Raw genomic sequence first — 14,487 nt, 5'->3', positions numbered from 1 at the left:
GTCTTGATATATATACCATAACATTTGTGTTAAACAAAAGTAAAATTTTCCATTAAACGGCGAATATTTTTGACCCCGTCGAAATCACAAATAGACGAAAAGGTCAATTCTGACCGTTACGTAGAGCCAATATATCGGATATATATAGCGAAATATATAGAATGTGTATATACAAAGGAAAGGGATGTTAGCTAGAATGCGTATATCTCAAAAATGGCTGAACCGATTTTGACAAATGTTGCCAATTCAAAATGCCCTTTTGGCATAACAGTATAAAATCTAAAAAAATCGCATAAAAAGGCGCCTATAATGACAATAATATTAATTTTGTAGTATTTTGTGACATTTCTTATTTTTTTCATATTTTTTATCGCATACGATTTTTTTAATTTGACTTATAATATTGAAGTGTATATTTTGTAATATTTTTTTAACCTTACAACAGATTGCAATTATCGTCCAATCCTCACGAAAAGGTTAGGATTAGGCTGAGAAGGGCTAGGCCTATTATTTTTAAAGACTTTTGCAATATATTTAGGGTTTGAAATGGACCAACAACTAAAAATGTACCTGATTTTGCAGCCGTTATAAAGGTCACAAATTAAAACCAAAGGATATGAAATCTTGAATGAAGGTAGAGTTTAGAATAGCGGGTAGAATGGACCACTACTTTTGTGTAAAAGAATACCAACATTTCCATCCTACCGACGCACTGAAAATAAATTACAGGCGGAATCCAAACTACACAAAAGGCGAACTTCTGGCTTTTTTATGCTGATTTCACTGACGAATATAGCCAAATATCGTAGACAAGCAAATCATTGAGATGAGTCTTAATTTGGAGTTACCGAGGGGCCAAAATATTTATGGATTAAGATGAACCGAAAACAGAAAAAATGCCTGATCAAACAAATGAAACCATCGATATGGCAGTTTGCATGAGAAGAGAGTTAAGTTAAGTTAACAGAGAGGAAGTGTAGCATTTTGGATGGCCATTGGATTACGTTTAGCTATAAAATGGTCCACAACTGCTAACAGCACGGCAGAGTGCGCAAATATTGGGCAAATGTTCCTGGTCAGAAAGTCTAAGGGTAATATCTGTAGTAGGGTATCACATGGTCGGCCCCATACGACTATAACATTGCTTACAAGATTTTTTTTTTCGAAGATTTGAAAGTTGTTTGAATATAATTCCATTATTTGATTCAAATGACTAACTTCGAAAAATAATTTTTTGGCTCAATAACAAAAGGATTGTCATATATCAAATCTTCTAAAATACCAAATATAAAAGAATTATGTGGATAAATGTGACTGGGATTATCAAAATACCGAATATCGGTGGGTATTATTATATGTGCGCTGTAGGAAAAAAGTGGAACTACATTTTTAATGTTCTGCCACCGAAGATAGAATCCATTATGAACTACAAATACCAATTAATATTAAATGTCGAGTATCGGTATTTTCGTGGGAAAATCATCAAAATACCGAACATCAGGAAGTACCGTTATACGGGGCTGAACGGATACGTGGACCTATACCCACAATGTTTCGCACCGGAGCTAGAACTCATTATGACCCACAAATACCAATTTTAAGACAAATCCATGAAAAATATGCAAAAATCATCAAAATACCGAATATAAGGAGCTACCGTTATATGGAGGCTGTACCAAAACGTGGACCTATACATACAATGTATTATACCCTACAAATGCCAATTTTTAGACACATCCGTGAAAGAATGTGAAAAATCATCAAAATACCGAATATCAATACAGGGTTGCCCATATTCGACGGACTCTTTGGGCCCATTCCAATCGACGAGGCTTGTCCGCAGGCAACATTCTTTGCGTCAATTGAATTTTGTTCAGAACAAATGCAAATCAATGCGAATAATCCGTTGTAAAGTGGACCAAGCCATGCCCAACTGCTGAGTACGTCGTTTTTGGGATGTTCTTGGGGACCTCTTAACACTGGCTCGTACGGCAGCGATATTCTCGGTCGATCGCTTTGGTCGACTTTTATATTGCCTCTTCGGATTAGAAAGAGCCTTACCAGTCGAAAATGGTGTTCTTAGAAGGCGCACTTCTCACATTTTGTTCTGTTGAATGTAAATTTCAACTATTTCAGAGCGCTTGCGTGGCGTGTATTGGTTCATGGTAAAAATCTGCTTGGACTGACGCTTCAAACGCGGTATGTCATGTGACATCTCTGTCAAAAGTTATGGCGTTGCCAGATGGGTCCGTCGAATATGGGCAACCCTGTACGTACCGTGATATTAGGGTTATACCAAAACAAGGACCTATACATACAATATTTCGCCAGACGAGCTAGAACCCATTATAACCTAAAAATACCATTTTTAAACAAATCCATGAAAAAATGTGGTAAAAATCATCAAAATTCTGAATATCGGCATTTTTTGTTATGTGGCGACTATACTAAAACGTGGACCGATTTATCCTATATTCACTACCATCCATCCTAGACACAACACAAATCGTTCTGCCAAATTCTGGAGCTCAATGTCAAATAATGTGGGCTGTATCGTGATTTCAACAGACCGTTCGACAGGCTGACTTCGTTAAATCGACTGATTATAAATATATATACTTTATGGGATCTACGACGAATACCTAGGGATGTTACAAACGGAATGACAAAGTTAATATACCCTCTTTTCAAAGGTGGGGGGGTATAAAAATAATAGCCCAAAAAATTGGATGTTTTGACAGGCCAAGGCTCCAATGTAGCGATGTATTCTATGCTTTCTTATTTAATAATTACACGTATATACAGAACAGTATTAAAATATAAATTTTACCACATCATGGCAAGTGTTTTCTGCAAGTCTTCACTACCGAACGCATATCATTTTTATTTTCATTTCTTCATTCATTCTGGTCTTCTTGTGCATTTGCCATAGTTTTTGCCATTTCCCCATTTGGAAAACTAATTAAATAAATACCCATAGAACGAAAGAAAGAAAAACAGTATAAAGGTTGGTCTAATTCTCAAAACTAATTCAAAGTCATTTTAGAAATCGTGAATATAAGTGCTGTGCAACTAACATTTTTTGGAGAAACGAGAAAAAAGAAGAAGAAAAAAAATTAACAAACAATTTTTCTTGGTTTTGTTGCAAACACCACACACTCCCACCCTCACTCATTTAAACGAACGAACAAAAGTTTTATTTATATTTTTTTATTAATTTAACGTTTTTTGATTTTCGTAAAATTTAATTAAGAAGAACTCTATCAAAATGGTTGTAAATTTTAAAGTCTTTAAAAAGGCATCGCCCAACAACATGATCACCCTGTACATGAACAGGCGTGAATTTGTGGATTCGGTGACCCAGGTGGAGCCAGTTGGTAGGTTGCCCTGAGTAGATGTTCGGAAATTAGTGGTTGTTGTTATAAGTGGATATTCGTATGTACAAAGTGTTGGAATTTTTTGTTGGCGAAATTGAAATGGTTTCAATGAAACCATAAAAGTGCGAAACGTGTCAGCTAAGATTTTGGTAACCCAATTAAACCAGGGGGGAGAAAATTACGAAATAAGCAAACATTTAAAGGTTTTACGAGGAAGACAACAAAGTGAAGTTATGAAAATTTTTTAAATATTGATACTGAAAAGAAAAATAAAAAAAATATTTAAAACAAGGTAATCAATGGGGTTCTGTTGTGATTATGAAGGAATGGCCCAATATTGTCCATTTCAATTTTAAATAAATATGATATAAATTTTGCGACGTGCCAAGTTTGAACTATATCGACGACTTCCTTCACTTTATGAGATATGTGAAAATATTTAGAAAATGTATCAGATTTCCTAACAGATTTAGTGGACCGAAGTATTCCATTTTCACACTTCGATTGCAAGGAGATCGATAAATTCCATATTCATATAAATTTTTTGGTTGAGAGAAATGTATAGATGACAGATATATGAATTGAAAATTGTGACCCTTTGTGGGCGAGGGACCAGAAGAGGTTGACAGATACACAGGGTAAGATAAAAACCAGTAAAGAAAACCTAAAGTCGAGCGGGGCCGACTTTATGATACCCTACACCACTTTTCTAATTTAGTAGAACTCCACATAACAATTAAAAGTTTTTATGGCAGAATTTAATCATACACGCTATGATTATAAGTATAATTTAAAGTTCAAAGGACTAAATGTGCCGAAACATTTGTATCTTTTAAATTCGGACTTGTATTGCCCATTTGGTGCAAAATTAATTTGAAATCAGATAAAGATACATATGGGAGCTATATCCAAATCTGAACCGATCTCAATTAAAATTGGCAAAGATATTTCTGAGTTATATTTGATACATTTCCTTGAATATCGTTGTTGCGGAGTGCATATTACGGCTGTGGGTAACAAATACAACAAATCGGATGAACAATATATATGGGATCTATAGCTATATCTCAACCGATCTTCACCAAATTTAGCTTCTAGACTCAATTCGGTCGCATGTGCCAAATTCCATCCCATTTTGGCAAATATTAGACGTTTGGCGCACAATAAAAGGTAAATAGGACGAAGTTATATATGGGAGCTATATCTAAATCTGAACCGATCTCGATAAAATTTAGTAAAGGTATTTCTGAGCTGTATTTGGTATATTTCCCCAAATATTGTTGTTACAGAGCGCATATTACGGCTGCGGAGGACAAAAATAAAAAAACCGGAAGAAAAATATGTACGGGAGCTATAGCTATATCAAAACCGATTTCGATCAAATTTGACATACTTATTTACAGGCCTAATTTGGTTGTATGTGCAAAATTCCATACTATTTGGACTGATATTACACGTTTGGTGCACAATAAAAGGCAAATCGGACGAAGATATATATGGGTGCTTTATCTAAATTTTTACCGATTATCTCCAATTCCAATAGGGTTCGTCCTACGGCCAAACAAATGATTTGTGCATAATTTCATCTCAATCGGATAACAAATGCGACCTGCATTTTGTTCACAAGGACAGACGGACGGACGGTCTGACATGCATAAAACAACTCAGAAAGTAATTCTATGCAGATCCTCAAAAGTAGCTATGGGTCAATCTCGCTTCCTTCCCCATGTTACAAATAAATGCACAAAGAAATAATACCACTTACCACTATGTGGTGTAGGGTATAAAAACTACAACAAAGTCAAACGCCATAATTTTTACATTTATTTTAAATTTTATTGAATGAAAGCACAAAATGTCGGAAATAGCATCAAATTTTAGGAAAAAAGTTGAGATTTATTAGAACTGGTCACCTTTGGCACGAATTTTGACCTTCAAATGGCCAATGAAACCGTCACGTGCTGCTCGAATGTTGCTCTGCGGTTTTTTTAGTTCACTGGAAACGACTATTCTTGGGTGGCGCATGCTGAGTGCGATGGCGCTGACTTCTTTCGGAATGTCCAAGGTCTGCAGCCAAAATGTTTGCATGCCCAAGGCTTTAATACACCCTCCAGAATATTTTCGCGATAATATTCGGCGTTTATTTTGGTGCCACGGTCGATTAATACGAGCGAAGAGCGACCATCGACTGTTATGGCGGTCCACACCATCACCATGGCCGGCGCTTGGGTTATGGTGGCCGAAGGTGCATATTTTCAGCTGACCTCTTTGTCAAGTAAACCAGATCATTTTGTTTGTTTACAAACTGCTTGACAGCGAATGTCTTCTCATCGGAGAAAACCAAAGTCGGCAGTTCACCACTTTCGGTCAAGCGAAGCAACTCTTTAGCTCTTTTGAGTCTATTTTCTTTCTGTTGCGGCAGAAATTCTTGCACTTTTTGGAATTTTAATGGTTTTATCCCGAGCTCATTTGTCAATATTTGCCGAATGGAATATTGCGATATGTTCAGCTCACGAGCCATTTTTCGGCCACTGCGACGCGGGTTTCAATCAAGTCGCTTCCCTACTTTTCGAACCATTTCTGCTGATGTTGCTGTTTCATTCCGTCCACTTCCTTGACGTCGGGCTACGCTAATAACTTTTTCACGAATAACTTTTTTTCTGTAAAATTCTCACCGAAATACTTCTGTACGCTGTAAACAATATGTTTGGAAAATTGTGACCTTTTTGTGGGCGAGGTACCAGAAGAGGTTGGCAGATACCTATCATCTTCATAATAAATCTCGCGTTGGCAAAAATGAGAAAGTTGGATGCTAACTACTGGTTTTACTAGCGTTTTGCTTTTCAAAAATGTGAGGTTTCAGAAGAAATGGTCCGATCTCTACCAACGTTAAAACAGATTTTGTATTGATGGAAATGTTAAGATGTAGCAAGTCTGAATGAGATCGGATGTTAATTTCGCATTTTATGAGCTTCAAAATTTTGATCCTTTGTGGGGGAGGTACCAGAAAGAGTGAACCGATACCTTCCATCTTTTCAGGCAGATCTTATATTAGTAGAAATAATGAGATGTGTGAAATATGAAGAGAACCGGATGTGTTGATGGAAATATTGAGATGTGCCAAGTCTGAATGGGATGGAATGTTAATATCGCGTGATATGAGTTTCTCGGATATTCAAAATTTTAATTTTTGTGGGGGAAGTACTAGAAGGAGAAGACCGATATCTTCCATCTTCACATCAAGCCTTTGGTTAATAAAAATATTGTAATGTGTGTAATTTAATGACAATCGGACTCTTACATTACATTTTATAAGTGTTATAACCTTTGTGTCGGAGGTAATTGATCGAGTCGGCCGATTTTTTCCATTTTCGCAACTAGCACTTATACAAATATTAGAATTTGCAGGGTTATTTCGATTAGGCACGTTTTGGCCGTATCAAATAATATATACCCATATGGCTTGGGGGTATAAAAATAAACATTGTGGTCCGATTTTATTATCTGCTTAAATTTCAATATGTTTACTGTACATCATCCTTATTAATAGTTAAAATGTCTAAACATCTTCATTTCCCATTTCCCAACAGATGGCATCATTGTCCTGGACGATGAATACGTTCGCCAGAATCGCAAAATCTTCGTTCAGCTGATTTGCAATTTCCGTTATGGCCGTGAAGATGACGAACTGATTGGCCTACGTTTTTCCAAGGAATTAATTTTGGTGTCGCAACAAGTCCACCCCGAACAAAAGGTGGACATACAACTGACCAAAATGCAAGAGCGTCTACTCAAGAAATTGGGCTCGAATGCATTCCCCTTTGTCATGGAAATGCCTCCAAGCTCCCCCGCTTCGGTTGTGCTACAACAAAAGGCCAACGACAACTCCCAACCATGTGGTGTCCAATATTTCGTAAAGGTCTTTGCCGGTGAAAATGATTGTGATCGTACTCATCGTCGTAGTACCATTAATTTGGGCATTCGTAAAGTGCAGTATGCCCCAACCAAACAGGGTATCCAACCATGCACTGTGGTACGCAAGGATTTCTTGCTATCGCCTGGAGAATTGGAGTTGGAGGTAACATTGGACAAGCAGCTGTATCATCATGGCGAAAAGATTGCCATCAATATTTGTGTGCGCAACAACTCAAATAAGGTTGTGAAGAAAATCAAGGCCATGGTCCAGCAGGGCATTGATGTTGTACTCTTCCAAAATGGCCAGTTCCGTAATACAATTGCATTTTCGGAAAGTGCCGAGGGATGTCCTCTGAATCCGGGTTCCAGCTTGCAAAAGGTTATGTATTTGGTACCGAATTTGGCGGCCAACTGCGATCGTGCCGGAGTGGCTGTGGAAGGTGATGTTAAACACAAGAATACCTCATTGGCTTCAACTACATTGTAAGTAAAAATTTTGTAAATTACGATTATACTTATTATATCATACTTAAGAGGATGATTTCATTCGATGATTTAAAAAAAAACCAAAATGTTTTTTTTTTAGATTTTTAAAAAGTCTCAAAACAATTAAGTCGGAATAATGAAGATATCCCACAGAGGGCAATTATTGTGGATTAAAAAAAGGAGGTTCCAAAAACAGTACCAAATATGTTTTTATTTTTTTTTTTGCACATTTTTAGGATTTCCTAAAATGGACATCCAAAGACGATTTTTAAAAATAATTTAAATTCTAAACGTGAATTTTTATAAACCCAAGGTCACTTTTCTAAAGATCTTTTCGGAGATCCTGAAAAATAATGGTCAAAGTGGATGATATTGAATTTTTTGAGGATTCCAAAAGGACATGTAATGTGGATTAGGAACTCGGAGTTTTAATAGTTTTTAAAACATCCGCAAAGTATAGTCAACGTGACTTTTTTGGTATTTTCAGACGGCGGCTAAAAACTATCAATTCTGTTTTTTTGAAGTACTTTGGGGAATAAGGAACGCCAACAAAATGGATTTTTTAAGAATTTCAGTTAAGGCTATATTGGTTTTTTTCTGAGAGTTATATGAGGTTTCAAGAGGACTCCAGCTTTCCAGAAGGACTATTCACGGATTTTTTAATAATCTTTAGGTGGTTTCACTAGGACTTAAAATGTCGATTTTATCAAAACTTTTAAAGGTAGTAAATAAAGATAAAGTATGATTTTTAAAGGAATTAACGCCTACAGATGGACTCCAAATGTGGATTTTTTGGAAGGATTCTGAATTTGGTTAAATTTAAGATTTTTAAGAGGCCCTATAAATGTATTAAATGTGGATGTGGACTTTTTAAAGGTATTTAGGTAGCCCCTTAAAGAACTCTAGAAGTTTTTTTCAAGATTCCCCTTAAAGGACTCTAGAAGTTTTTTTGGTAAGATTTTCAGGAGACCCTGTAAAGGACTCCAAAATTGGATTTTTAAAGAATTTCAGTAAATCTCTAATTGGACTCAAAGGAGGGGTCTTTAATTTTTTTATGAAACACTTTAAAGGACGTGATTTTTTTAAAGATTTTCAGAAGGATCTTCATTTAATTATTTTTAAAGATTTTTAGGAATTGCAAAAAAGATTTTAAACGTGGATTTTTTTTTAAGTTTTTATGAGCCCTTAAAAGACTCCAAACGTGATTTTTTTATAATTTTAGGTGCCCCTTAAGGGATTCTAAAGTGGATTTTTTTAAAGATTTTTAGGAGCCCCTTAAATGTGGAGTTTTCAAAGATTATCAGGAGCCCCTTAAAGAACTCTTAACGTGGACTCCTTCAAAGATTATTAGAATTAAAATTCTCTTAACGTGTATTTTTTTACGATTTGTGTAGGCCTCTATTATGATTTTGCGGAGGTCTCTAAAAGGAATCCAAATGTAATTTTTATAGATTTTTAGTTAGTCTCATAAGTAACTCTAGAAGTTGTTTTCTGAGTTTTTAAGAAGGTCCCGTAATGGACTCCATGCATGGATTTTTTAAAGATGTTCAGGAAGTTTCTAAATTGAATTAAAACGTGATTTTTAAAAATTTTGATATGTCTTTAAAATAGTCAAAAGGTAGCTTTTTAGAAGAAAGAGAAAAGATTGTTAGCGGAGATTTTTCAGCATTTTCACGAGTACTCCAAGCGTGGGTTTTTGAACGATTTTCAGGAGGTTCTAAAAACTGTCAGCGTAGATTTTTTAAAGATTTCCAGGAATTCTCAAAATGGACTCTAAACGTGGATGTTTTAAAGATTTTCAGGAGGTGCTAAGTAAGTCTTTAAACGTAGATTTTTATAAACATTTTCAAGAGGAAATTTTTTTAAGATTTTCAGGAATTCTCAAAGGCACTTTAAACGTGTATGTTTTAAAGATTTTCAGAATAAAATATTAGAGAAAATATTTTAACGAGGTCTACGAGGCCTCAAGCAAGAAATTATTTTTAGGAGGTTCCAAAAAGTACAAATAAAATCATTTTTTAATGAACTTCTAGAGGCGCAAAATAGTACAATTAAGAAATCTTTTTCAAAGATTTTCAAGAAACCCTAAAATCACAATTCAGAAATAATAATTGAAGTGGATTTGTTGAATTTTAGGACAATTAACGTATGTTTTTGAAATATTTCTTTACAGAATTATTTCAATTTTTTATAGTGGACTATTAAAATTGGTTTCATTAAAGGATTTTCAAGAAGCCCTAAAGGGACAATTACCGAGAAATTTTTGAAGAATATAAGGAAGTCTGAAAACGTATTCCAAACTTTGATTTTGAGTTTTTAAAAAATTTTGAAGGCTTCAAAAAGAACAATTAGTGAGGATTACACTGTACAACACAAAAAATAATTAAGTAGAAAATTTTAGTAGATTATGAAAGAAGAGCTAAAAAAGAAGACATTTGTATCGGCGTTTTGAAAGTTTACATCCAAAATTAACCAAAATAGAGGTAGCAAGTTCCCCCTTTACCCATTTTTACCATACATAGTCGATAGAAATATTCCACTTTTCATATGTTTATATCCAATTTTATGCGAAGTCATAAATTTCATATTCATCTCAGGTTTTTAGATGTAGCAAGTTTTAAAGAATCGCTGACTTGTTTCGCAAGTTATGACAGATAAAAGTATTGAAAATTGTGACCCTTTGTGGGAGGTAAGCAAAATTGTTTCTATGTGTGGAATTTGAAGAGAGTTGGATGCTTATTTTGCCTTCCTAGAGCGTTTAGTTTTTCAAAATCTTGAACCCTATGAGGAGGAGGTTCCACAAGATATGGCCCGATCTCTACCATTTTTATAACAGATCTTGTGTTGATATAAATATTTAGATGTGCCAAGCCTGAATTGAATCGGATGTTAATTTCGCGTATTATGAGCTTCGTGGATTTTCAAAATTTTGACCTTTAGTGGGGGAGGAACCAGAATGAGTAGACCGATATATTCCATCTTCACACCAGACCATGGATTGTGTATAATTTGAAAACAATCGGGCTCTTAAATCACATTTTAAGTTATTCAACATTTTGACCCTTTGTGGGGTAGGTACTTGATGGAGTGTTGCGCACCTGACCTAGCACTGATGCAAACATTACGATTTGCAAAAGTTGGAGCAGAAACGGATTATCCTTTTTCTTTCTGTGCGGTAATTTTCTTTTTTTAAATGTTTACCTTTCAGGGGTTAGATACGAGAAGAGGTGGACCGATATTGCCGATCTTCGAACTTTGTCTAAGTTTTATAATAATATTACGATGACCATGTTTGGACCAAATCGGGTACTCCCTTCGAGTGTTATCGTGCGCACCAACCAGCAGACAGACGGACGGACGGACATCGTTAGATGTCCTGAAGCGGATTTGGTCCACAGACAACTATGGTCTAAATCCGTTATTTCGATGAGGCACGTTTTGGCCGTATCAAATGATGTAAGCCATATGACTGAGGGCATAGAAATATTGCTTTGAAATTGTATCGAAATCTTTGAATTACTTCCAGAATCGTTCACTTTTTGGCATAGTCCTTTGTAAGGATAACTCTTGTTTCAAGATTTTTTTTACGTTGTGGTCATTTTTTCCATTTAATTTAGCCAAATTTGGGCATAAAATAATACATATTTACAAAAAATGATCGACATAGGTATACCTTTTGGTACAACAGTTATATTATGATTCCCCCGATTTTAGTTATTGTAGGGGTCTTGGCCATATTTTCATTTTTTTCTTGTCACAAAAAAATCTCTTCATTTCACTGTCACCTTCATTGAAATTTTCGCACACAATTCCCATATTCTTTTTCATTTCTAATGAAATGGAGCACTGCTGTCTGTTTTCTGCAGGATTGCCAGTCCAGATGCTCGTGATGCTTTTGGCATAATTGTTTCCTATGCCGTTAAGGTCAAACTATTTTTGGGTGCATTGGGTGGTGAGTTGTGCGCCGAGCTACCATTCATTCTTATGCAACCCAAGGTAAGTTCCGCTATTTCATAATTAGCAATGGGGCCAACAAAAAATTGTCATTCAATATCTTTTTTTTAATTAATTTCACTATGACAGCCCAGCCGCAAACAATTGGAAGCAGCTGAAACTGAAGAAGCTTAAATGAAAAATGGTTACTATGAAACTTCGAAAAAAGGCCTACTCTCCAGTACCGAATAAAATGACAACAACAAACAAAAATGGACACCTGTGTTCCATTTACCTACTTACGTATCTGTATGCATGTTCTTCTATTATTTCTATGTGATTCTGTATCAATTGCTTATGATGATGAAGAGAAAAAAAAAACAACAACAACAATTACAAAATTATATATTTTCAAAAATCAAATATATATTTACTAATATTTATTGTGATGTCTTTATATAGAGTTATTTTAAAGAAAATAATAGTTATAATAATAAAAAGAGAATCTGTATGATGTATTGTGTGTAAAGGAAGTGTGAGATTTTATGTTTAGCCGTTGTATGGGTTTGGTGGTATTGGATTTGGAGAGGGGTAAAATTTTTTATATAAAATATTCAGTGGGCTTCATGTACTGATTGTGGAGACGTAGGATATGTAGCAAATAAAATTTACAGGGTGAGATGAAAAAACTGCAACCATTTTCCAACTGCTGCCATTTCTAAGATAATTGTCCGACAGCTATTAAAATTTTGGCAGTGACAGCTCATTATATTGTTTACAAGCGCACAAAAGCATTTTGTTGAGAATTTTTCAGAAAAAAAGTTATTCGTGATGGAATTCAAGCGGGATAATGTGATTTCTTTATATTTGGCTGGAAAACCACAAGTGGCTATCGTTAGAGCACTCCAGCATTAAAAAGTGAATAATTCTTTAGTGTCTCGTACCATAGCTCGTTACCATGATACTAGTAGCGTAGCCCGACCATGGTCAAGGAAGTGGACGAAGAAAACAGCAACATCAGCAGAAATGGTTCGAAATGTAATGAAGCGACTTGATCGAAACCCGCGTCGCAGTGGCCGAAAAAAGCCTCTTGAGCTGAACATATCGCAATATTCCATTCGGCAAATGTTGAAAAATGAGCTGGGGGTAAAGCCATTGAAATTCCAAAGAGTACAAGAACTTAACCACAACAGAAAAAAAATAGACTAAAAAGAGCTAAAGAGTTGCTTCGCTTGGCCGAAAGTGGAGAACTGCCGAAATTGGGTTTCTCCGATGAGAAAACATTCGTTGCCCAGTAGTTTGTAAACATACAAATTGATCGTGTTTACTTGCCAAAGAGGTCAGCTGAAAATGTGCACCTTCGGTTGGCCACCAGAACTCAAGCGTCGGCCAAGGTGATGGTGTGGGCCGCCATAACAGCCGGTCGCTCTCCACTCGTATTAATCGACCGTGGCATCAAATGCCGAATATTCTCGCGAAAATATTCTGGAGGGTGTATTAAAACCTTGGTCACATCAACATTTTGGCCGCAGACCTTGGACATTCCAACAGGGCTCAGCACCATCGCACTCAGCACGCGCCACACATGAATGGTTACAAAATGAGGTTCATCGCTTTATTTCCAGCGCATATAGCCACGAAAATCCCAATCCGATATACCAATCCGGATACCAATCCGATCTGGATTATTTTGGAAAGCATGGTTGGTACTGAAAAAAAAAACAAAATGAAAAGAGGTCAGGTGAAAATTTGCACCTTCGGTTGGCCACCAGAACTCAAGCGCCGGCCATGGTGATGGTGTGGGCCGCCATAATAAACGCTGGTCGCTCTCCACTCGTATTAATCGACCGTGGCATCAGAATAAATCCCGAATATTATCCCGAAAATATTCTGGAGGGCGTATTAAAGCCTTGGACATGCAAATATTTTGGCCGCAGATCTTGGACATTACAACAGGACTCAGCACCATGGCACTCAGCACGCGCCGCCCCAGAATGCTTACAAAATGAGGTTCCTCGTTTCATTTCCAGCGCACAATGGCCACCAAAATCTCCCAATAGCAACCTATTGTGTCTGGAGTATTTTGGAATGCAAGGTTTGCACTAAAAGAAATACAAACTGTCGATAACCTCAAGCAAGCGCTTCCCCGGGAATGGGCCAAAATACCTCAGAGCAACATTCGGCAGCATGTGACGGTTTCATTGGCCGTTTGAAGGTCATAATTCGTGCCAAAGGTGACCAATTCGAACAAATCTAAACCTATTCTAAAATGTGATGCTATCTCCGACATTTTTTGCTTTCATTCAATAAAATTACAAAAAAGAAAAAACAATTTAAAAAGCAGTAAGTTCTGCGGGGCCGAACTTTGAATACACTCCAATTTCGGAACGAATTTGAAAATTTTCAGAAAATAAAGTCCTTAAAAAATTCTGTTAAAATTTTAAAAATACCGAATGTAGCCCTTATATTGGGTCTATATGACGTTGACCCACATAGGCATTGTTTGTCATAAGCCATTACCATATTCAAATTCGAAACTTGTAATTAACCGTGAATAATGTAGCTAAAATCATCAAATTATCGTATATAGGGAGATATCGTTATATCGGAGGTGTGCGAAGACCTGAACCAACATAGACAATTTTCTGTCACAGACTGTAGCATCTATCACGAACTTCAAATACGACATCTCAAACAATTCGTCAAAATACCGAATATAGGGAGGTACTGATATATGGGGCCTATACAAAGACCTGCATAGACAATTTTCAGTCAC

The 14,487-nt window shown here is 36.1% G+C and overlaps 1 protein-coding gene across 1 annotated transcript; it reads left to right on the top strand.

Annotated features, from left to right (window-relative positions):
• The first annotated feature begins 3,046 nt into the window (after window positions 1-3,046).
• LOC101892743 (phosrestin-2) lies at window positions 3,047-12,244 on the top strand. Its single transcript, XM_059121406.1, has 4 exons — window positions 3,047-3,377; window positions 6,968-7,775; window positions 11,645-11,774; window positions 11,862-12,244. The coding sequence occupies exons 1-4, from the start codon at window positions 3,269-3,271 to the stop codon at window positions 11,904-11,906; spliced, it is 1,092 nt and encodes a 363-aa protein (XP_058977389.1). The 5' UTR covers window positions 3,047-3,268; the 3' UTR covers window positions 11,907-12,244.
• Window positions 12,245-14,487: the final 2,243 nt, after the last annotated feature.

Source organism: Musca domestica, unplaced genomic scaffold (assembly GCF_030504385.1).
Source record: "Musca domestica strain aabys unplaced genomic scaffold, Musca_domestica.polishedcontigs.V.1.1 190, whole genome shotgun sequence".
NCBI classification, from domain to species: Eukaryota; Metazoa; Arthropoda; class Insecta; order Diptera; family Muscidae; genus Musca; species Musca domestica.
Note: the sequence above shows the minus strand (reverse complement) of the source record. Positions and strands in the feature narration are given on the sequence as shown.